The following is a 24,332-nucleotide window of genomic DNA, read 5'->3' as shown; positions in this document are numbered from 1 at the left end:
CAGCACTCAAGAGCTTGTTGTGTAGTTCCTATAGAAAATATACAGGATCTGCATGTTTAATGTATGAGATTTCGAACTAGGGAAAACCTGTGTTCTGAATGCAGTGTAATATCTAGGTAAAAGGTCAGTCCCTGTAAACCGTGACAAATGTAATGTAGGGAGAGAACTTAGGTGAAGGGTAACGAGTTTACCAAGGCCTATATTATAATACCTATATGGAATATAACAAGTTGAAAGGTTTCAACCCACTCGGAGGAGGACATCTCCATGGTGATTGCCAAATCCAAACCCTCCTGACACTACGCAGACACACTCCCTCATCTCTGGCAAATTGCCTCAACCACGCCTTAACCCTTCTTTGGACCAAGATTATAAACCGCTCCCTGAGCAATGGGCTAATGCCAGACTGCCTCAACATGGCCAAATCACCCTCCTCCTAAAAAATAAATTAAAAAAAGAACAGATGATCACCTGGAAGATCCTAAAAATGTCAGACCCATCACCAACCTTCCCTTCCTGGGAAAAATTCTCGAGAAATGTGTGCTCGCACAACTCAATAAACACTTAAGCACCAATCACCTACTTGACTCAAACCAGTCCGGTTTCAGGAAAGGATGCAACACATAAACCACTATACTTAATATAACAGCGGGCATTCATAAATCCCTAGACACTAACAGATGCTGCTTGCTCATCCTCCTACACCTATCAGCAGCCTTCAACATGGTAGACCATAAATTACTTTTGGACGCCCTGCAACAACGAATCGGTCTAGATCACACAGTTCTACAATGGTTCACCTAATTTCTGCATAACCTATACCAACTAATAAAAACCAACATCTCAATGTCCGATATTTCACCGATTACCGGGGGTGTTCCACAAGGCTCAGTTCTCTCTCCGACACCCTTTAACATTACATGGAACCACACAATGCACTTGTTAGAGAAGGCAGCGTTGCCTACCACCTCTATGCAATGACATCCAGCTCTACCTAGAAATATTCTCTCTCAACGCCATAATCCAGCTTAACTCTACACCCGCACAACCACCTGAAACTCAACCAAGAAAAAACAGATTCTTACTTTGTCTAACGACATCCCAGGGTTTCCAATACACCACTTGCCTTGGCAGGTGTAGTCATCAATAAGTGAGATATTTAAAATGCTTTCCTGAATAGTGCAAAAGAGCGAACACAGTTGTGCTGAAGGGACTGATGGCTGCAAATGTCTGCACTTGCCTCTGGAAAAAGAGATCAACATTAATTTGCCCCACAGTGGAGGTAGATATTTACTTTTGTGTGTCTCGCAGAATAAGAGTATGGTTGAAATGCGTAGAAAAGACAAATGTATGTGTAGTCAGAAGAATACATTTTAAGGACATCATGATCGAAGTCAGAGGCCTCACTTATGAATGCCCTCTAGTTTGATGTCATACATCTTTTCAGGTTTGACCCACTGAAATGTATCCGTGGGGCGAGGGACGGGTGGTGCATTAAACTTCCCACATCTAGTAGTAATAATTCTTTTATTTGTGCAGGGATTTTTAAAGTCCAGGCACACGATTTAAGGCCCTAAAGTGTAGTTACACAGGCGAGGGAGCAGACCAATAGAAAAAATAGTGGAAAAACAAAGGCATACTGGCTCGCCAACCCGTGTAGAATGTTTGTATTTTCTTTATTTTGTTATGTAAGAATGAAATGGCATTCTCTTTGTCTTCATAATTTGAACTGTGGAAAAGAATCCTGGAAGAGACTTTCGGAAAATAACTGTTACGTACTATGGATAACATTTTTGTTAATCAACAATAATAATTAAATGTGTAATTGGAATAAACCAGTGATGTAAAAGTTGTGTAGTCAATTTAATTTCGTAGCCCAAAGAATAGAATTACACATAAGTGTAAGGCAGGAGTAGTCATTTTGATAGTATATTTAAAACATAGTTTTAAACTAACTGTGTTTGATCTTTACAGGTGGACAGTATAAAGGACATGTGGATATTCTGGCACCTACCGTACAAGAACTGGCTGCTCTCGAAAAGGAAGCTCAGACATCTTTCTTGCAGCTTGGCTATCTTTCTAACCAGTTGTTTAGGGGTTTCTGATTGTGCTACATTGAAGATCACTATTGTATGCTAGATGCCAGACGTGCTAATATAATTGTAGTGATGCAATTGACACGCTTTTTCAAAATTTAAAGTAAATGGTTCAGTTTATAGCTCGACAATTCACAATCTTCCAAATGGAAATCTCATAATGTAGCAGTTGATCAAATGATGTACAAATTAAAAGCGGATGTCCACAGGTTTGATTATTTTTTTCTCAGTTTTTAGTGAATCCTTAATAAATAACATGTGTCCTCAATTCACACCTTTCCATCACAAACCATGTTTGTAATCATTTCAAGTTCCTCCTCCTGTGTGCATACAATTTTTGACTGCAGCATGTATACTCTGTTCCTATTTAGTGAGAGAGTGTCAGTTCATTTAAGAAGCAGTATCCGCTCAGCTATTCTGACTAATTAAAAAAAGAAGAGATCACAGAATCATATGAATGACCAACACTGTGGTAGGTTCAGGATCTGTTCCCAACTTTTTAGAGCTCTAAAAGATCTGTGTCCAGTGTGTAAAATCAGTGTGCATACTGTACCCAGAAAATCTGTACGGAACTGGCCCTTTTAATCACAGAAATTACTTTTCTCCATTTCATCTTTATATATACTTACAGATGTTTAAAACATGGTGTGTACTGAATAAAGCACTTAATATATCAGTGAACGCAAAGCCTATAGACCATGTTAGTTGGGAGGCAGAAATTAGCCAAAATGCAGCTAAATTTAGATTGGGGGGGGGGGGAATGGGGAAAAAAGTGCTGCAGAAGAAAGCGTCTGGGTTTTTTTTTTTTAGGGTTTTTTTTAGTCTTTTTCCCTGGCGGCCCGCGGACCTTTCAGGACATCGTATCTGAGTTTTATTATATTTTTTTTTAAGAGAGTGTCAGCAAACACCCCGGCAGCGCGACTCAGAGAGTCTGCTGCTCTGTGGGGGCCGGGCGATTCCTGCCATAATCAGAGTGGGGCTGCAGGGGCGCTGAGAGGTGAACAAAGCCTAATTAACATGCCAATGGTCTTTAAAACACCTGTGAAGTGCTCGGGTGCGGCTGTGTGTGTGCGCCTGGAAGCTGTCACAGCCCAGACACACACAGGCAGAGTGAGGTGACAGAGGCAGGGAGGGAAAAGGGGGGAGAGGTAGGGAGAGCGAGGAAGGTAGGGAAAGCGAGGGAGAGCGGGAAAGGGAGGGATGGGAAGGAGGGAAAGGGAGGGAAAGCGAGGAAGAGCAAGGGAGAGCGAGGGAAGGAGTGGGAGGGAGGGAAAGGGAGGCAGACAAAGGGAGGGAGAGGGAGGGAGAGCGAGAGGGAGGGAGGGAAAGGGAGGGAGAAGGGAGAGAGGGAGGGAGGGAAAGGGAGGAAGAGGGAGGGAGAGCGAGGGAGGGAAAGGGAGGTAGAGCGAGGGAGGGAGAGCGAGGGAGGGAAAGGGAGGGGGAGAGGGAGAGCGAGGGAGGGAAAGCAAGGGAGGGAGAGGGAGGGAGAGAAAGGGAGGCAGACAGAGGGAGGGAAAAGGAGGAAGAGGGAGACAGAGGGAGGGAGAGCGAGATGGAAGGAAATGGAGGGGGAGGGAGGGAGAGCGAAGGAGGGAGAGGGAGAGGGAGGGGGAGGGAGGGAAAGGGAGGGAAGGAGAGTGAGGGAGGGAGGGAAAGCAAGGGTGAGGGAGGGAGAGCGGGGGAGGGAAAGGGGGGCAGACAGAGGGAGGGAAACAGAGGGATTGGAGGGAGAGGGAGACAGAGAGAGAAGGAGGGAGGGAAAGGGAGGGAGACAGGGAGGGAGACAGGGAGGGAGACAGAGGGAGGGAAAGCGAGGGAGGGAGAGCGAGAGAGGGAGAGGGAGGGAGGGAAAGGGAGAACGACAAAGGGAGGGGGAGGGAGAAGAAGGGAGGGAAAGGGAGGGAGACAGAGGGAAGGAGGCAGTGGGAAAGAGAGAGGGAGACAGAGTGAGGGAGAGGGAAATTGAGTGAGGGAGAGGGAAATAGAGTGAGGTAGAGGGAAACAGAGTGAAGGAAACCATGAGAGAGAGGGAGACAGAGAGAGAGTGAGACAGTCAGGGTGAGTGAGACAGCGGAAGAGAGGGAGAGAGGGAGTGAGAGAGTCAGAGTAAATGAGACAGAGGGAGAGGGAGAAAGAGATGGAGGGAGACAGAGAGAGATGTGTGTATGCCGGGTCTGGTGGCTCAGTGGACGAAGGCGTCCGCTGCAGGACCTGTGATCAACCTCATGGTCACAGTTTTTTTGTTGCTCTAGCCCCGCCCTCTTCCCCACTGACCCCACCCCCACCGGTGCGGCCCTCTGACACAAACCACACTGTAAATGTGGCCCCCGAGAGAAAGTTTGTGAGTACCCATGACTTAGTGGATTCCCCTAGGAGTGCTGAGGAGACCGACAAATTAGCCCAAAAAAAGCTACATTTATTTTGGGGTGGGGGGGAGAATGGGAAAAAAGTGATGCAGAAGAAAGCTTCTGGTTTTTTCCCTGCAAATGGTATCAGCAAAGGGCTTGTGATGCTAAAATCACAATCTTCCCAGCTTTCAGCAACAGGCAAACTTTTGTCCGAAAACCAAAATGTTCTACACAGTATTGGCATTTTACTGGGACATAGCCTATTTTTCCTTTCTTTTGTGCTTTCAACCTCACATTGAAACAGCTCATTACAACATTCCCTTCAACAGACTGCGCCATTCAAGGGCCCACCACTTTCATATGCCCACATAACTGACAGCAATTGCACCAGCTGGCGGTTGATGTAGTGTGTGCAGTGGCGTTTGGCTAGCAGTGGGAGTAATAACCAGCAGCAAGTCATTAGACGCAACCCGCCAACCAAGCCCCAGTCCACGCACCCCACCAACCATGAGCCAATACACGCACCCTGCCAGCCCATACACCCTGCCAGCCAAGCGACAGTCCAGGCACCTCGCCAGCCAAACGCCAGTCCACGCACACTGCCATCACTTTTTTTTTTTAACAAACAAAAGAAAACACTAACACTTTGGAAGTCGATACAAAACTATAACTACAAACACAACATCTGTAACTGAATACAACACACTAATGCCAACCGTGAAACTTAACAAAAAATATCAAACAATACAGACCAGGCAGTTCACTTTTACACTCATGGTTGCTCCCAAAAACTGTTTCGTGTGTGATACAATCTGAAACATGTGGGCACACACAGCCCAGGATTAGGAGTGCAGTGCATTCAACTCTCCATCCGCATACCTCTTCGTAAATAGACTAAACATCTCTTAAAGGGATTGTGTTTTTTGGGGGCGTGGGAGGAATGAGATCAGGAAAGTGTTAATCTTTCAATCTAACCACAGCCTCCACCACTCCAACTCTAGGAACACTTGCCTGTTTCACTACAACAAGGCTGCCTATCACAGGCTCTTGAAGCTGAACAAAAGTCGTCCTTGACTCTAGAGAACAATCCTTAAACACAACAAAAGCACTAAAAGTTGCTAAGTTGAAGAGATGGATGGCCAACTTATTATACCATATGTAAGCCTTACGAACAGCAGTGCAAGGTTCCAACCTCTGATCTACTCTACATAACTTACGTGATTATTGTGGTCTACAATGCACACAGGTTTACGCACTTCAGCAACCAGACCCCACTCAGTCACAGGTGAAGTACTTTCATCATGAATGGTAGTCAGCATGTAGACATCCCTCCTGTCCACAAATTTCACAGCTAGCAGTTCATCACTTTGTAAGGCACTACACTGTCCCCTTGCAAGCTTTTTACAAACAAGCTCTTTTGGGTTACCTTTATGGTTAGAACGAGTTGTGCCACAAGCAACAGTGTCCACTTTGAACAATTACCTAATCATTTGCACAGCAGTGTAGGAGTTATCTAGGTACACATGGAGCCCTTTGTTAAAAAAGTACCAAATTCACACACACTTTTTTCACTAACTACAAAAGTGGACGGAAAACCAGGAGGGGTCAGTAGTGGAATCCCTACCAGTGTACACCCGGAAATTATAGACGTATCCTGGCTTACTCTGAGACAACATCTACATCTTTGTTGCACAACGTGCCCTCTGGCTAGGAATGGACTGCCTAAAAACCAAATGCCCCTTGAACAGGACCAAAGTCTCACTAACCGCTTTTTCTTTCCCTGGAGCATAGATCTTTAAAAATCGATCTACAATGTGATCAAGGACGGGCTGAATCTTATAACGACTGTCACAATCAGGGTGATCTCTTGGCAACGCTGAAGCATTATCATCAAAATGCAGCATCTGAAGCAAAACTAAATACCGATTAAGACTCATAATTTCAGGAAATATGGGAGTTGCCATCAAGAGACTGGTAGACCAATATAAAGACCGGGACGGCTTCCTTATCAAGCCCATCAAAAGAGTTGAACCCCAAAAACGTAATCTCATCCAGATTTATAGGAGTCCACCGAGTAGCTCTAGAGTGGGGCCTAAGTCTGGCACTGTTGTCCCTCAGGCGAAGCCTCCTCGCGCTCGCTCAACAGGTTTAAACGGATCCTGCTGTCAAGCCGCAGCTACTTCAATTGTGAGCGCGGACACAGGGAAAAGAAATCAGAATACCCGTGCGCCTAAGGGTATCGACACTTTGATCGTAAAGACTACGTCTTGAGTTGCGAGTTTTTAACCACAACATTGACTGAGTACCTTGTGAGTTGTACACATCGCTAACTCACCACCATCTACTATTGAGAGCCACTGAATGAAAGGTACAACTTTCTCCTACTACTGCCTACAGCCTTGAAAGGGAGACTTCTTGAGCTAGTTTCCAGCGAGCCCGCTTGGGATTTTTTGAGGCTATTACCACCTTTCCAAATCCTGATGAAGACCCGCTTTGACCTTCCAACAGTGCAGATCCAGGGTTGAAACGTCAACATTACAATACTTGGACCAGCTATAGGACTCTGCGATGAGACTCATTCATTTAGTCCGCAGAATTACCTGAAATATCCTGTATCTCTGGCCAATTCTCTCCCCCTCCTCTCCCCTCAAACACCTTTGTATACATTACACCCTCACTATATCACTGAGCAATAAATGTCACCTTCTTCACATATTATGTGTCACTATGTGCCTTTAACAGCCTTGCAAATATTGAAACAAAGGTATTTATGAATGATGCAATTTATAAAAAAAATTGGAATACCCCATATGGTTTGGATTTGGGTTTCTTTTGAATAAAACTTGTTTAGTTGTGACTAGTTCATGTAATAGGCAGAGAAATTTGAAGAAATAGTACGCACCCGACAGAACCAATTGTGTAATTTTTCATTACTGCCTAGGTTCTGAGGGATACTGGGTTACCCCATTGTAACTAACCTCAAATACTGTTCAGCATATAATTTAGTCTGCTCAACAATCCCAGCCAAAAATACAGTTTCCATAAACAACTGAATAACATGTATAGGCAAAAACGTTCACAATTCACTCTACACCCTGCAACACCATTAAAGGCAGGCAACACGGGCTGCACCCTGTTTGGATCAACCTAGAGTCCAGCAATTCCAATGGGAAGCCTTGCAGACCCAGGCTGCAATCCAGATGCCTCTTGCTGCATCATCGACGTATCCGTGTCCGCCTCTAAAATGGGCTTTTCATCTGCACTGAGAGTAGCTTCATCATTGGAAGATTCCTCATGGACAGAAGATTCACTGCCAGAAATCTTGCACTTCCTCCTCTTCCACAGATGCACTGTCAGTCTTATAATCATGGTCCGAAGAAGATTAAAAAAGCATACCAACAACCTACTGAGCAGTAATCGACAACAGCAACCACTTTGTTAAATGAGTTTTAAACAAAATGTGGCTTCATCATAAAAACCTATATACTCAAACTATAATGTTCACTTAGCAAAACCAGCTAGACTCGCCTTCAACTCTGCACAGACACAGCAAGGAACAACTATATCCCCAAAAAAAATTACACACAAGACAACACAATACACATCGTGCACAAATTCAAAGAGAATTTTACACTCAAAACATAAGATAAATATGCTACTGTTGTGACATCACTTACAGAAAATTCATTCATACTTGACAATAATACTCATTTGGAGTATACACAACAAAAAAGTTTTTCTTACCAAACACATGCACCTACGCCAACTGCAGATCAACCATTTCCAAAACCACAAACAGGAGTCAAAAGCTTTGCACTAGAATTTAAAGGAGAAATAAAACATTACAATCACATATGCAAATAATGTGCCAGTTCACATACAAACACACCACCAGCCAAGCTGGGGGGCTGACCCTAAAATTATGGCCAAAACATTCACTCCCAAAAGGGGAGCCGTCCTTTGAGTGACCGTTGCCCAAAGTGCCGTTCCCAAATAACAATAGTGAAACCAACATTCTTGGTGTCTAGTGCCATCTGCCCCCTAGGGGACAGGTGGGCCTAAAAGTATAAGGCAGGGGCAGAAACTGCCCAAATCACCCTATAGGCAAGTGTCCCTCGCCCAATGGTGCGCTCCTCACAAAAAAATATTGCCTAAATTAAAATCCCTGGTGTCCAGTGCCTTCTGCCTCCCTTGGTAGCAGAACCCTTGCCCAGGGGGCTACTCCCCAACATCGAAAAAATAAAATGTTCCCTGGTGGTCTAGTGGGTACCTAACAAATATATGCCGATCTGCTCCCATCAGGGGCAGAAATGGGCAAAATAATTGCTCCCTTTAGCGACCGTACCCCAAGGTGCCGCTCCTCGACATTCCCGAAATTGAGGCCTCCCTCACACACCCCAAAAAATCTCTGGTGTCTTTTGGGCATTCCTGCTGCATGATCGCAGCCCCATGCGTGATGGTGCAGCAGGAATGCTCAAAAGACCCTTCCCCCGATGACATTTTCTTACAAACTTCCCCTTCCCCAAGGAGAAACTTGCCTTTCTCCTAGACGCGCTAGAAGCAAATGGATTCCAGTGCGTCCGGCAAATAATAATAATAATAATAGTTGCATTTATAAAGCGCCTGGTTACACTGAGCCAGTGTGTCCCCGCGCTGCAGTGGCAGTAAAGAACAGAAGCGCCTATCACAACAGATTAGGACGTAGGGAAAAGTTAGGTTTTCAAACCTTTCCGAAAGATCGTTTCGGAGTGTTCCAGACAGAGTGTCTGCGGAAACGAATTTCACAATTGGGCAGCCAAGTATCGAAACGATCGCCCACCCATCCTGGCTCTCTTAACTTTGGGGACATGTACAGTGCCTTTCCCGCCGGACCTTAAGAGTCTGGTCGGTACATAGGGCATAAGAAGATTGTGAAGATATGAGGGCCCTTTCTTTGTAAGATCCGATGACTCACGCACAAGGCCTTGAACTTAACCCTCTCCCTAATGGGGAGCCAGTGCAGAGAAGCCAGCGCACCAGTCGCTGAGGCTCTTTTAGAGAGCCTGAGAACTAGTTTAGCCGCTGCATTCTGAATGCACTCTAGGCGCTGCAGGCATCTTGCAGTTGCGCCCAAATATAAAAGGTTACCATAGTCCAGGTGAGATGTTACCATGGCGTGGACCAGGATCTTTCTAGATGCAATGGGATGGGCATCAAGGGTTTTCCACAGTCTTTTCAATATACCAAAACATGCACCTGCCACCTGCCTGGTGTGGTAGTCGAAGGACAATTTGTTATCCACCCAGACCCCAAGATTCTTAGCCCGCTCACAAGGTATGGGAGTCGAGCCCAGAGACTGGGGCCACCATGCCAAGGACCAAACAGAAGGAGCCTTCCCAATCACCAACACCTCGGTCTTGCTGCCATTCAACCTCAAGCAATTATTTGCCATCCAGTCAGCCAGTTCTTGGAGGCAGGCTACAAAGTTGGAGGCGGCGTCTGCCCGAGCTTGGGTCAGGGAGACTACTAGCTGGGTATCATCAGCACAGGACAAGGCGCTAATTCCATATTTATCCGAGATTTTAGCCAGGGGGGCGACATACAGATTGAACAGTGTAGGGCTCAACACAGAACCCTGAGGCACCCCCTTGGCCAGCTTGATGTTTCTAGAGTAATGGTTTCTTTGCATAACTCGAAAGCTGCGCTCGGATAAAAAGGACTCCATCCATTTTAATGCTCTGCCAGCTACACCCCCTCTCTCCAGATCGTGGAGCAAAGTATGGTGGGCGACTGTCGAATGCGGCATTTAAGTCTAAAAGAATCAAGGCCGCAGTCTGACCTTCGTCCACATACTTCCGGATGGTCTCAGTGGAGTACAGCAGGGCCGATTCCGTGGAATGCAAAGCCCGAAAGCCGGACTGGGAATGGTGAAGAAGGTTATTGGTGCAAATGTGGGCAGTAAGCTGAGAATTCACAATCTTTTCCGCAACCTTTGCAAAATACGGGAGCAGAGAGATGGGGCGCAGATTGTCAAGCTGGTCAGCACTAATGTGAGGCTTTTTCTGTAGGGGGAGCACCACAGCCTCCTTCCACATTTCTGGGACCACTCCTGAAATAAAAGATAGTTCTAAAAGGTGTCTCAGAAAAGGCTCTAGTGCATCCATACTACTCCTCAACACCTTAGGGTTAGCCGGGTCCCTGGGCGAACCTGATTTAATATCCATGGCAATTCTCCTAAGGATGTCCTGAGGCGGTACATCAAATTCAAAAACACCCTGGATTTCAGCCACATCCACTACATCCATGTTGACTCTTTACCCATCACGAGCCGAATTGGAAAAGGAAGAATAAATCCTCTCCACCTTATCCGCAAAATATTCCGCTACTCGATTGCATGACTCCTCAGAGCCAGCGCAAGGTGCTGCAGCAGATGCCAAGGAAGAAATCTCAGTAAAGATCTTAAACATCTCTTTAGTAGAGTTCTCTGCTGTTTGTATTCTATCATTAAAATAGGCTGCCTTTGCCTTTCTGAGTGAATGGTAGTTCTTGAGGCTGAGTTTATAGTCTACTTTCAGGCGAACAGAGAACGCCTTCCTCCATAGCCTTTCCAACTGTTTATAAGTGGTTTTAGCGCAACATAACTTTTCGCTAAACCAAGGCGCGGTTTTACGTCTATTCGTGGACATTTTAGAAGACCAAGGTGCGGTACAGTCAAGAGCAACAGTAATACGTCTCTCGAGAGATTTGCAGACCTCATTTACATCCTGCCTGGAGGGAGGACCCTCCCTCAAGAAAGCCAGCCACTAATAACATCAGCGTGTGGTTTGCGCTGATGTCGATAGATGTTGTGGTGGGGGCAGGGGAAGCACGGATGGCGGAGTGACTAAGGGCGGCCCACACGGAGAGCGCCAGCGCTACCTCCATGGTTCTGTGCCAGGACAGCCGGGAACTGTCCGCACATTCCAACCATGGCGTCGGATGGCACCCATCTGTCTGTCGCATGGAACCAGTTAAGCTCATGCAAATAAACAGTATGTCCTGAACATGATATGCACAACACTACCAAACCAGTGAAACCACAGAACTTATGAAATAAAACAAAACAATTAGTAGTTAAATAACATACCACTTCCATCTAAAGTGCACTGTCCCCTCAAGAGGGATCTTAAGACAAAGGATACACATAATGAAATGAATCAGTTATTACATGAACTGATGCGTTTTTACCTTTTTAAAAATAGACAAGACGGAGCAAGTTTCTAAATGCGTTCCATAAGGTGGGGGATATTTGCAAGAAGAATCTTTCACCGAGCTTATTTTTTTAATTTTTTTTTTTTTTTTAAACGTCGTATGCTTAGAAAGTTTGGTTGATTGAGGAGTGAAGAGGCCAAGTAGGATTGTACATTACAATTTCTGATGGGGACTACTGGCCTCAAATTCCTCACCTTGTAAATATTCCCCAGGCATTGACGATATCTGGGAACATTTCAGTAGTACATCTACACAGCGTCCGGTGGCACGATACTACTCCGCACTGACGCCGTTCTGTTCTGCAAAGTACGTGCAGCACCCATGTGGGTGCCATTCCTGAATGTTTGTCAGTTCCTTCCTTCATGGGCCTCAAGAGGTGGATCCAGAATCCCATTCCTGTCTCTCAGAAACATTCCTTCAATTGTGTCCAGTGTACAAGGTATGTCACCCACTAGAAACGTACGGTTTCAAGCCCTTTATGGACTTCCATAAACAAAGTCTATAACAGATGCCCACCATGTATGCCTGTGGTGTCTGTGTTCCGGCCACCATGCCAAGGCTTGCAGCAGCTGCTTGTCGATTAAGCCAAAGGCCGGCAACAGCGGAATCTGCTTACTACTCCATGGTGATGCATAGGGTCGGTGAAGTCCTTGACCTCCAACTTGCCACCATCAAGGGTTAAGACCAATGTCTTGATGGAAGTCTTCCAACTAGGACAAATATCTTCTGAGCCCTTTCTTAAATTTAACGAGGCATTGATGAATACCTTATTGGGGGGGAAGGGCAAACTTTGCTCTGGCTCCCAAGTCAATTGGTAGATTGCGCGGCACAATTGCCCTGCTCCTGGTGACCCTGCTTTTCTTTCACAACACCCTTTGTATGACTAGCTGGTGATGCAAGCTTCCACAAGTCTCTCAAATCCCCACCTTTCCTACTACTACCCCCGACTGTTAATCTAAATGGGTAGAAACTTAAGGCAAACATGGGTTTTTGTCTGCAGACTGGCCCTCAGACCTGTTAACGCTAGCTGCCTGGTGTTGAGCAGTTCATTGCCTGCCATTTGGGATTCAGTGCCACAAGTTCTCCTGGATTTACCAAAGTCGTTCGTCATGTTCACGCTTCTAGGATTCAAGACAGCCAGTATGTGGCAAGTTCACAATTTGTTGTAGCTTGAACATCACTGATTCCATTGGGCGGGCTTTAGACCCCAGCATAGTCCTTCACTGCCATGCACAACTGCAATTAACTGGATTTTCCGGCGATGTCCAGTCTTCCTTGATAGACAATTCCCTTTGATGGGACTCACCGGGCAAAGCTGATTCCACTTTAGAGCGTTTTAAGGAGATAGGGGCTACTGCACGCTTTTTGGTCCTTTCCAGCCCTACCTCAGCACCCACAACAGCTCCACCCAGCAGTTTTACGGTCGAGGCTGTGCTTCCCATCGTCCTGCAGCCAAGGGCAATGAGCTGTCAGTCTGATGCCAGACAGAAGCACAGCCTCCCGGTGGGAAGCCGATTCTAACGGGACTGCAGGTAGTGACTTCTAGCAGGTGGGTTTGGCAAATTATTTGTAGTCCTTTCTTTCCTGCTGCACCTTCCACCATCCCCTGGGCGACTGAGCATCTCTCCTTTTTGCTGCGGAAGGTGCTAGCCCGATTAGTCAATGGGTCTATTGAGTGGGTGCCTGTGCCAGAAGTAGGTGGTGGTTGCTATTTCCTCTACTTTCTAAGTTGCCTGGTTGCTGCTCTGCAACAAATGATGGACGCAATGCTGAATGAATTAAACATTCACCACAGTTGAGCCATTTGGATTAAATCCATCGCTCTTTTGCTCATAAAACCACCCCACTTTGGACTCAGCCATTTTCAAATCAGTCTTAACCCTGTTCCTCATTGGAACTGTCCAGGCCGAACTGCCATGCCGGGTCCTCCCTGAACCGGAAACAAGCATCCTGGGACTGGTTTTGGAGCCAACACCCCCTCATCAGACAGGCTAGCTTGAATCCAGTGGCACAGTGAGCAAGGGACCCACATCTGGAAATCCACATCCCACTTAGGGCGAAGAGTGCTGCAGCAACAAATGATGGACGGACTGCTGAATGAATCAAGCATTCACCCAGAGTCAAGAGATCTGGGCTAAATCCATAGTTCTTTTGCTCACCACGCCACCCCAGTTTAGACCCAGCAATAAGCAAATCTGTCTTGACCCTGTTCCTCATGGGCACAGTGCAGCCCGAACTGCCAAGCCGGCATATTGGAAGTATTTTCACCCTATTTTATTTAGTTCAGTTTTCAGCCTTTCTCACTTTTTTGTTAATTTACCATTTAGCTGCCAGTAGCTCTCCATTGTAGGGGAGCCTGCAAGTGGACCACAGGGGTTCTGGACCCCAATTTGGTTTTTAATTTACTCACTGTGTTACTTGACGCGCACTGCAAAATGCTTTTACCTGGTCACGCCCATCTCGTTTTGAGGATATTTGAATAGGCAGCAAGTGCGTCTGCACAGTGGGCGTGCCGAAGGCAAGCCCATCTGTGCCCACCATTATGCCTGATTTGTTCCCAACCTTGTCCTTCGAATAACATATACAGTGTAAGCTCTACACGCGTTCAACTGGAAAGGTAAGAACAAGCATTTGAATTTTTTAATCCTATGGTCCTGGTCAACAACCAGAGCGTGATATGTCCCGTAAGTAATTAACTGTTTACAAATTATAAAATAAATTGAGGGTCTCGCAAGAGCTTAATATTAACAAGAAGGTAAAAACTGTGAACATTGGGAGGGGGCCCACACGCAAAATAATGGCAGCTTTAGTGAATGCAAGATCACTTGTCAAACGTGCTTGATTTTGCGGACTTTGTAGACCGCAAACAAATGGATATAGTATTTGTGACCGAAACCTGGGCAGATCAATCCTCTGGTCGAAACTGCCATATATAGACTAGACAGTACTCTTAAACGTGGAGGCTGTCATGCTGTGATTTATAGAGCAACCTTTACAGCCATCTTTCAGCCAGCGTCTGCCAGAATGTGAAGCTCTGACCTTCAATATTGAACTTACTGAAACCCAATCCTTTAAGGGGATATCATCCACCTGGAAATTGGAACAGTTTTGTTCCTTCACTCTGTGCTCTTTTGGAAGCTAGCCTCTTGGCTAATAATGTTACAGTTCTAGGAGATTTCGACTGTCATCTTGAAAGCCCAGATGATAAAGATACTGAGGTACTTAATAATACACTGACACGTTTTTGCCTGTCCCAGTTAGTGGATGGCCCCATACACAAAGTCGGCCACACGCTGGATGGGATATATTCAAATAACCCCTCCTTAGCACTGGCTGAATGCCGGCCACTGACTAGGATAGAACACCATGCAATTATCTTTGAAGTTAAACTACCAGATAATACTGGTCCAAATAAAAAAATCAAGGGTACTGCAATTAAAACCATAGCTTGCAATACAATCCAGGCGAAGGAACAGATTTAAATGTTTGAGCGAGGACATTTAGAGATCACAGAGGACTGACTGGTTGTCTCTACTCTAACTCAATCTGCTCTGACATTTTTAAATACTTCGGGATCCCGGACACAGTCAAGAGCATCAAGAGGCAGGTGGTGCGACAGGTTGTAGCTCACCATGTGGCAGACTGTCAGTTTGATTCTAAGATCAAACTATGAGCTGCAGCAATTGTAATCTAGTCTGCTGGAGCTCAAATGACCGTGGCTCCTGGCACCAGACTTGCCCTCCAATGGAACCTCGTTAAAGGATTTAAAGTCTACTGATTTCCAAAACAGGACCTCGAAAGAGTTCTGGATTGGTATTTTTTGTCACTACTTCCCTGAGTTGTGAGTGGGGTAATATGCGTGCCGGTTGCCTTCCCTGGATGTGGTAGCCATTTCTCAGACTTCCTATCACCCACGGTCACCATGGTATACAAAGAAAATACCATCAAAAGTTGATAGGGCAAATACCTGAATGTACCCTCTCTGTCACAGGGACATGAGATTGGTCTGAGGTTATCTGGAGCCAGCAGGCCCAGATTGGTTGTTGTCTGATAAATGCACGCATCCCAGGTCAGCTCTCGTCTGTATGAATTAGCTGTACAATTACCACAGATATCCAAGTAACAGATCTAGAAATTAAAGGAAGCATAGCTAATGTAATGAGCCATTCTGGGTTTCACTGCACCAGCTGTCTATACTTATAAATGCAGGGCTTAATCTTTGCGACAAGTATATGCTTCTGGCAGGATCAACCAAGTAGCCTCATCTGCTGGAAGGGAGGAAGAACGTGTGCCCAACCTGGTCCGACCCTTGCATCCCACGGGAGCCTACTGCAGGAATCTCCGGTTTGGCTGAAGGAGGTTGGGTAGACAAGTTGGTCGCTTGGACCCTGGCGGACTCCGCCTGATGCACAATGATGGAAGGGAGAGGTGGACTGAGGTCTAGCCTAAGAGAGACTTGTGGTTGCCAGCTTGGGCACAGAGCAGTCATTCTGAGCTGCTGAGTGGAGAAGGGCAATGGCGTAGCTTGCATCTGGGACTAGTGCCATCCAACCCCATCCACGCTGGTTAGACAACTGCAAGCTCTAGCTGCCTAGTTGCTTGGTCTTCTCTCAGCCGAAAATGACCAAGCAGTTCATCCCTAAACAAACCGAGTGTGCCAAATTGATCAGAGTTCACTGCTGGCTAGACTGTCCCAGAGCAGGCCAGCCTGCACGGGTATGTTTGCTTCATGCCCCTGCCTGCTTTCCAGAAAGGCAGGCTCTGCGCAGAGGCTCATGTGAAGGGGCTACAGGGCAGTCGCTGACTAGGTCCCCCAGTGAGCCAGGCCTGGCTTGCCCAGGCCCTCACAGCCCTCCTGGGAGTATGACTGGGAAACAAATGGGTTCCATGTACCTAGTCCCTAATAATGTGGAGGAAGGCCACCTGACTTTCTTGTAATCCATGCACAAACCGAGTGACCAAGGGTGCCATACGAGCAAATGTTTCTAATCTCCTGGAGCCCTGGATGGGCTCAAAGAGTCAAATGAGCCCTCATTGGGATTTCCAGGACAGGGCTGCTCAGCTGGCCCAGGCCATTTCAGCATCTGGGGAGTACAAACAGGTCGATAGTACCTGGTCTCTCCCGATCCATAGGAGGGCCACCTGCCTTTCTTGAAATCCATGCACACCGAGTGACAGAGATGGGACATTCGAGCAATTGTATCCAACCTCCTAGAGTCCTGGTTAGGCTCGAAGAGCCAAATACGCCCTCATCTGGGCTTTAAGAACCCTACTGGATAATGGGGGTTAAGCTGACCTCATTTTGCTGGACTTATACGTTGCATTCAATACACTGGACCATATGCTTCTCTGGTCCACTGCTTGAATGCAATAGGGGTCAAAGAATAAAGTCCTTTCACTCCTCTCGTCCTTCCTCTCAGAGAGGACACAAACTCTGACCTTGGGCCAATATGATTCCCTACCTTTTACACTGCCTTAAGGGGTTCCATAGGGCTCTTCTTTGAGCCCAACCCTGTTTAACATACATGTCTCAGAACTAACATCCCTAATCAAAAGCTTCAACCTGAACCCCATCTCTTATGCTGATGACACCCAGTTAGTAGTACCAGCAGTTGATAAAGAGTCTTCAGGTCCATCAAGACTTCATGACTGCATGGGTGCCATTGGTTCATGGATGAGTAAGCATTGTTTAAAATTTAACTGGTGAAACCTAAGTAATCTTGTTTGGAAACCTCCTCCATGCATGGTCCCCAGCTTGGTGGACTGACAGTCTAGGTCTGCCACGTTTACCTGTGACAAAAGTCAAAACCTTGGGCTTCATTATTGATGATAAGCTCAAGTTTGGAGCACAAGTATCTAAGGTAGTTTCATCCTCCTTTCATACTCTTAGGATGATTAGGTAAATCCTCCCTTTCATTCCCTGCCAGACCAGGAAAAACATGAATACAGCATTAGTCCTCTCAAAATTGGACTACTGCAATGGACTGTATAGGAAGCTACAGGGAAAGTTGATTATAAGGCTACAATTGGTCCAAAATGCAGCAGCCAGAATGATTTTGAATCTACCAAAATTTAATTCGATCACCTCAGGAATTCAAGAGCTGCACTGGCTCCCAGTTCACAAGTGAATTAAATTCAAGGCCCTTCGTGTGGCTCACAAGTCCCTGCATCATGCAGGACCTGAATTCTTATGGGACTACCTTAGGTGGTACACTCCTAACCATCACCTACGTTCAGCTACAGCCAGAACTATCGCCACTGCCAGATTCAAGAAAATGAATTGGGGAGGAAGGTGCTATGTCACCAGCACAGCCAGGCTCTGGAACACTCTCCCTCCACTTCTTAGAGCTATTTCACCCCTGCTCTCATTCAGGGAGGAACTTAAAACGTGGCTTTTCAGCAACTGATAGCTCCAATCTCAGCATGATCAGGTTCAGCTTGCGCCAAGACACCCACGGGTATATTAATTCTTTTTACATAACACAGCCATCTGGGTGGGCCAGGCATTCCTATGATGTGGCGAAGAGTGACCAGGTGGCCAGGACTGAAAGGCAGCCATGTGGTCTTGTGAATCAGATTTTACTGGTCCTTGGAGGGGAAAGGGGCTCCCCGCGCTGGGTTCTCAAAGTCTGACCAGGGTTTCAGGCATGGTGCTATGGGGAGGCTAACAGAGTTCTGACCCGTGGTCCGATTAGAGATTTTGATCTGATCCACGGTCTAAGTGGCACGGCGGGCTGGGGGAAGGTATCTCTGGGTTAAGGTTTTCCACACCAGAATCAACTGGAGCTCTGACCCAGGGACTGGTGAGACCTTTTTCACTGAGCCATGCAGTAGAGCCCTGTCTGGTGGACCCTGTTCAGGGCACTTGGAAGACTGTTTTCTGGGGATGGGAACCCAGGGGCCCGTTCTTCTACCCTAGGGCCAGCCACAGGTGTGACCGGAGCAGCACCCTAGATGCTTGCCACTTCTAATCTAGCAAAACACCACATGCCTTTCTTCTAAGCTTTGTACACTTGAGTTACAGAAGGGGACGTTCAAGCAAATATTTCTGACCTCCTGGAGCCCAAGCTGGGCTCAAAGAGTGAAATGAGCCCTCATTGGGATTCCTATGGCATGCACTTCTAGATGGTCGGGTCAAGATTGAGCAGATGGCTGGGCTGGAAGAACAGCCATCTGGTTGCATCGTGTCTTATGAAAGATTCTGCTGACAGTTGAAGGGATCACAGCTCCCCAGAACATGTTCCTTCGATATGGAGGGCAGGGTATAGTATTGAATCACCAGGGGTATCACCAAGTTAGAAAAGTGACACAAAAAGGATTAAATATAGGCACCGGTTTTAATGATTTACGCAGAGGTGAATCATGGGTAGTGTAGGCAGAAGTAGTTACAACAGGGAGAATTGAAAGGCTGTGAAAGGCTAAGTCCAAGAGGTGGGGCAACTTCACAGGAGTTAAATCAGTGGGGAAATGATGGCGTGTCGTTAAACGCCGCCAGAGAGAGGGAATCGTTGTTGGAAGTAAGAACACTAATTCAAGTTGCGAAGGTAGGAGATCGAGTGGACACGAAGCGGGTAGCGGGAAGGAGGAGGAAGGAGTGAATCAGGGGTGAAGATTTGGGGTGTTATGCTATGTTGAGGAAGCTTAAAAACACAGGGTATAAAGGCTGGTGAGAGGATTATTCAGGCTTGATCACGGTAGCATTCTGCTCCGGGTTTAGAGGGAAAGCGCTGTATATGGGTCAACCTAAAACACAATATGGAGTTGTTGGTATTAAAATGTATAGTGTCAAGCATAGCGATCTGAAGTCCAATTTTAACAGCAACGTTCTTTTATTTTGCAGTGAACCCCTGAGGAAGGACTTTTTACAGTCCGAAATGCATTGGGTAGCATAATGACTTGCAACCGAGGATGTTTTATGTTTTTTGGCGTGCCCGGAAAAAGGCTTGGATGGGCATATCTGTACCATGAGAAGTTGTTAAAACATAAGCAAATCACGTGTGTAAAGATGGAAGAAAATAAAAAGGAATGAAGCTAAGTCTTGGAGTACATGGATTAATTATTGTTGAAATTAAAAAGCAGTTGGAAAAGAATGTGTGACAATCACAATATCAGCTGTTCGCCTGGACTTGGAGTGCAGTTTCGATCCACTTCTGATGTATATTTTGACGTGAAAAGGGGCAGGTCACAGATTCAAGGGAGCACGCATACAGTTTTAAGTTTGGAAAAAACATGGCAAAAAGGAGTATAATGTGTAAAAAGGTGTGCACGGCAGTCTTTGACATTGTATTATAATGAACACAACACATACCATCTTTTTCCTGTGCACCTATTCTTTCAAAAGTGGTGTTACCTTTCATGTGGGGCAACCCATCCAGTTCCCCATTTTTCACTCTGCCACATCCCTTTAAGGATTTTGAGACACTACAACCTTTGGATCCTAGATGGTCCCTTATTTTCTACATTTATAGGAGTAAGGCGAGCACCAGATGGACGATCAGCTCTTTACCAGATTTACTAGTATGAAGAAAGGAAAAAGTGCAAAAACAAGCCTTATTACCCTGTTTTGTCACACCTTGGCCAAAAAGGATCCTTCCGAAGGGCTTTTGGCTTAGTCCACCAGGGTGAATTTATGCTACTATGGCCCTAGCTTGGGGGGGGTTCCTATTTTGGTAATCTGCAAAGCCTCTACGTGGGCTTCTGTCCATACTTTAACCAGGTACTAATTCATAGACTTTCAAATCTGCAAGTATGGTCATTTTGCCCCATTGGTCTTGAGAGACTTCCTAGTGGAAAGTTCAAGCCTCAGACCCTTATTAAAGGCGATGCACAGGTATTGATTGACAAGGTGAGGAGTATTACCATACAGGAGAAAAGAGGGATTGCACCTAGTCGGGAACCCTTCACTCAATTATACTGAAACAAAAACAAATCAGGGAGCTGCAAATATTTTTGTTGATGTATTTGTACAGCGAATATGAGTGATCAACCACTCCTCCCACACGGACACTATTCAAAATTTTAAGATGAAAAAATGTTTCTGCAGCTCTAAATATCACAAACCTCAGCACTACACCAAGAATGGTGATAGTTCGAACTTTTTAAGAGACACACGGTGAGGCATCTGTATTTAGACCTATCCGTCAAAACAAGTTAATTATCTTTGGTAACTCTCTTATTGGTGGATACTAAATATAAATGTAGATGACTCGCCATCTGCCCCCTCACTGTTCTTTGTGTAGTTTTAGAAGTAATAAGGTTCCAAGTTGAGTCACGCACTGTCAATATTCTGTTTGTCAATTAGGACTCATATCTAAGGGTGCGGAATACATCACTGAATGAAAAGATGTCAGCATATATATATATATATATGCCTATATGTGACTCTATTTTGTCCTGTTCAGGGGTGGGACGGAGTTCCAACAGAGATTGATGGCAACGCTTGACAGCATACAGGAGTTGTTGCAAAGAGTTTCTAGATATGATCTGGTGCCTTGGTTGAATTACAAATTAATGACTGTAGTTGAATCACAAGGTAAGGCATCTGTAATTACAGGACCCAGCAGAAAGTATGTTACCAAAGGTAAGTAACTTGTACAAATTTTTCACTATGGAGAAACTTCAGCCTTCCAATATAATATTTAATATAATTTTGGGGGTATTTATCTTTGTATACCACCACTCTTGCGCAATCTAAAAGTAAACTATAGATTTTTTGACTGGGCTAATTGTACTCCAGCATGTAGCAGAGTGCAGAGAGCGTTCTACTATTACCATTGTTCTGTGGCCTATTAAAGCACCTAGTACCACTGCACATGTTTTATGTCTAGTACAAATGAATGGGAAAAGATATCCAGTGTAGACAGACACTTCTGACAGATACATCTAACCATAGATTTTTCAACGTACAATACTCCTTAGGTGTCAGATTGGATCCGGAAAACTTTTCCATAGCAGTGTTCCAGCGCGCCGCTAAGTGGCATTGTGTTGTGTCTCACTGTCTTCACAACATCCCGGAAGTAACTAAGCAGAGCCACATATCCGCGTCACCCATGCGCACTGATGGCATTTCATTTCTTTCCATTCTGCTGCTGATTTTTTGTGTGTTTTCTGACTATGCCCCACCCAAAACCACAGGTTTCAAGCCTTGCTGTGGCTGCAGGAAGCAGATGTCAGTCACAAACTCACACAAGGTGTGCCTTTGGTGTCTGGGCACTACTCTACGTTTTACGGGCATACTTACTAATGCTTCACACATCACTGGCCAGCAAGCAAAGTTGCTATGCTGCGTGAAACAGACAGCAGAAATGCACCATATCTACCAAGATATGGCGCAATTCTGCACCCTCTTAGGGCAGGTGCACTGTGTGGCCTAGGTACAATGCAGGCATATTTGCACCATGCAGCAGATTCCTTTTTCTCTATGTGCTGCAGAATCAAGCACTTGGGGAAAGAGGAAATAATGAGGCGAAATAAGCAAATGTGTTCTAGTTATGCCATGGTCAGAGTGTTGTACCATTTTGGCACAATCTCAGATTTTCTAATTTCAGTAAATCTGGGATGACATCAAATTCCATGAGTGGATGCACAGGAACACACAGGCTCCACCCATGCATTGCCTACCGCTATGTAATGTAACAGAACGCAGTTGCGTTATGCATCTTTACAAAGTCGCACAAGCCAGCGCACATTGCCCCTTGCGTGGCTTTGCAAATCTTACTGAAGTCTATGTGTTGTCATTATGTCGCTTTGCACTATGCTAGGACAGGGCAAAAGCTTAGTAAATCTGAGCCTGAATGTGCACTAATTCAACCAAAGGTGATCTGAGACCAGTAGGCAATGTTGTATGTTGTCAAATGCATAAAGAAGTCACGGCCTTCGTCTTGGTCTCACTCACTTTCCAAATCATAGCTTTGATTTGGTCCCAAGGCCACTCCCAAGACTGCTCAGATTTATGCTTAACGTCCTCCGGTAAGTCCAAGTGCAAGCATGTGAAAGGAAAATGTTGGTCAAATCCTTCCCACCACTCTGACTCCAAAGAGAAGGCTCGTGGGTGTCACTCCATTGAGGTCACTGAGCCAGTTCTCGATGTTCCCTGAATTTCCAGGGCCGTTGTCAGCCCTTGCAACAGATTGTAGTCTTGAAGATCATGCTACAACGTTTTGATGTGTTTCCCGCTCCCCTGGACACACATTTAAGCCCCATGGACCTACAGGGTTCCTCGAGACAGGTTACTTGTGGTAGTTCCACCACTCTTGCAGTGTGTCCCATTGGGACCCATATTGATGCTAGTAGGGACTACTACTCTGGCCCTGAGATCTGCAGCTGTCCTTCCTAGCTGGACTCCGGTACTTATGCTGGAAGATGAATCCGTGTTAAACCCAATGTTGGACCCCTAAGTGACTTCTTCAGCCTGACCGAAATTACAAAAGCACAACCAGCCAGCCATCATGTACCGACTCTAACCCTAGTCTCTTCCGCAGAAGCAGCATTATCGTTTTGGTACTGATTGTTATCTAAACCAGAGCAGGAGGCACCCCGAGATATTGACGATGGTGGTGATTGCTTGCTCCCTCCTCATTATAGTGATGATGCCTTGTACACCGATTTACAGAAGGCCTGTGGGCTTGACACCTTGTCTGAGACAGAGTTTGGCTTGCCGCTTGGGCCTCATTTGCATTGGTTGTCCAGAGGGTAGCTAAGGCACTAGAATTGCAGCTACCTTCCATTGAGACCAAAACAAATATACTAACACAGATTGTGCAGCCCGGCTTGTGACTTCTAAGCCCTTACTTCCACTCGATCAAAGCCTTGTTCTTTCCTGCCAATGAACATGCAGGTAGCAATTTGTTTCCCCCACTGCAATCCATAAATGCTGTTTATCTTCTGGGACATTACACACGCCCTTTGGGACATGACCAGAGGTATCTTGCTGGCAGTCCATGAAGATAGTAGGCCTTTTTGGCCCAGAGGATTCATAATTTATTTGAAAGGTTTTATATAGCGCTGGCTAGACCCGGAGGTATCAGAGCGCTTTACAGGAGTATCAGACCATAGTTGCAGGTTACATCGTTATAAAGGTTACATAGTTATGGTCAAGATGCTCCAATTATATTATTCATGCACATTGGATACTACAGATTGTCTTGTTAGGGCAGTTAGTACCAGTTTTGTCCTTCGTTGACATGTGGATGCAGGGGCGGTGGGTGACATTTCAAAGTGGTGGGGCGCAAAGTGATTTGCATACTGCACCGTAGCGAGCGTGCCCGAACCCCAAAAGGGGGGCTTGGGGGGATTACCCCCCCAAGAAAATTTTGAAAAAAAAGAAGAAAAATTGTGCATTTTCAAGCAAATTTGAGAAAGCAGGAAGGTTAATAAAGCAATTGTGAAAGTGCAGTTATTACATTAGTAGATGGCATAACATAGGTAGCTGCTTATTCAGTATAACCACAGAGCTTCATACATTCCGTCCTATTACGCTCAGGTGCTGAATTCAGACTATAAGACTTTCATGAAAATCTCAGCTCTAAGAGTAGAAGAAGTTGCACAGCAGTTGGGAAACAGCCTTCACAAAGCATTAGGAAAATGAGAGGTAATTACTTGAAAGCAAACTGAAAGCAATGCATCAAGTAGTAACTTAAAGCAATGCATCCAGCAAAAT

The 24,332-nt window shown here is 45.7% G+C and overlaps 1 protein-coding gene across 1 annotated transcript in view; it reads left to right on the top strand.

The window, feature by feature from the left end:
• Positions 1 to 2,385, top strand: part of DDX1 (DEAD-box helicase 1) — a 336,768-nt gene extending 334,383 nt beyond the window's left edge. Inside the window, exon 26 of the mRNA XM_078647776.1 lies at positions 1,975 to 2,385. Within this exon, the coding sequence (XP_078503902.1) occupies positions 1,975 to 2,105 (131 nt within the window). The 3' untranslated portion in view covers positions 2,106 to 2,385. The remainder of the gene's footprint in view (positions 1 to 1,974) is intronic.
• The last annotated feature ends 21,947 nt before the right edge of the window (positions 2,386 to 24,332 follow it).

The sequence above is a fragment of the Lissotriton helveticus genome, chromosome 6 (assembly GCF_964261635.1).
Source record: "Lissotriton helveticus chromosome 6, aLisHel1.1, whole genome shotgun sequence".
Taxonomy (NCBI): domain Eukaryota; kingdom Metazoa; phylum Chordata; class Amphibia; order Caudata; family Salamandridae; genus Lissotriton; species Lissotriton helveticus.
This window is presented reverse-complemented; position numbering and strand designations above follow the sequence as displayed.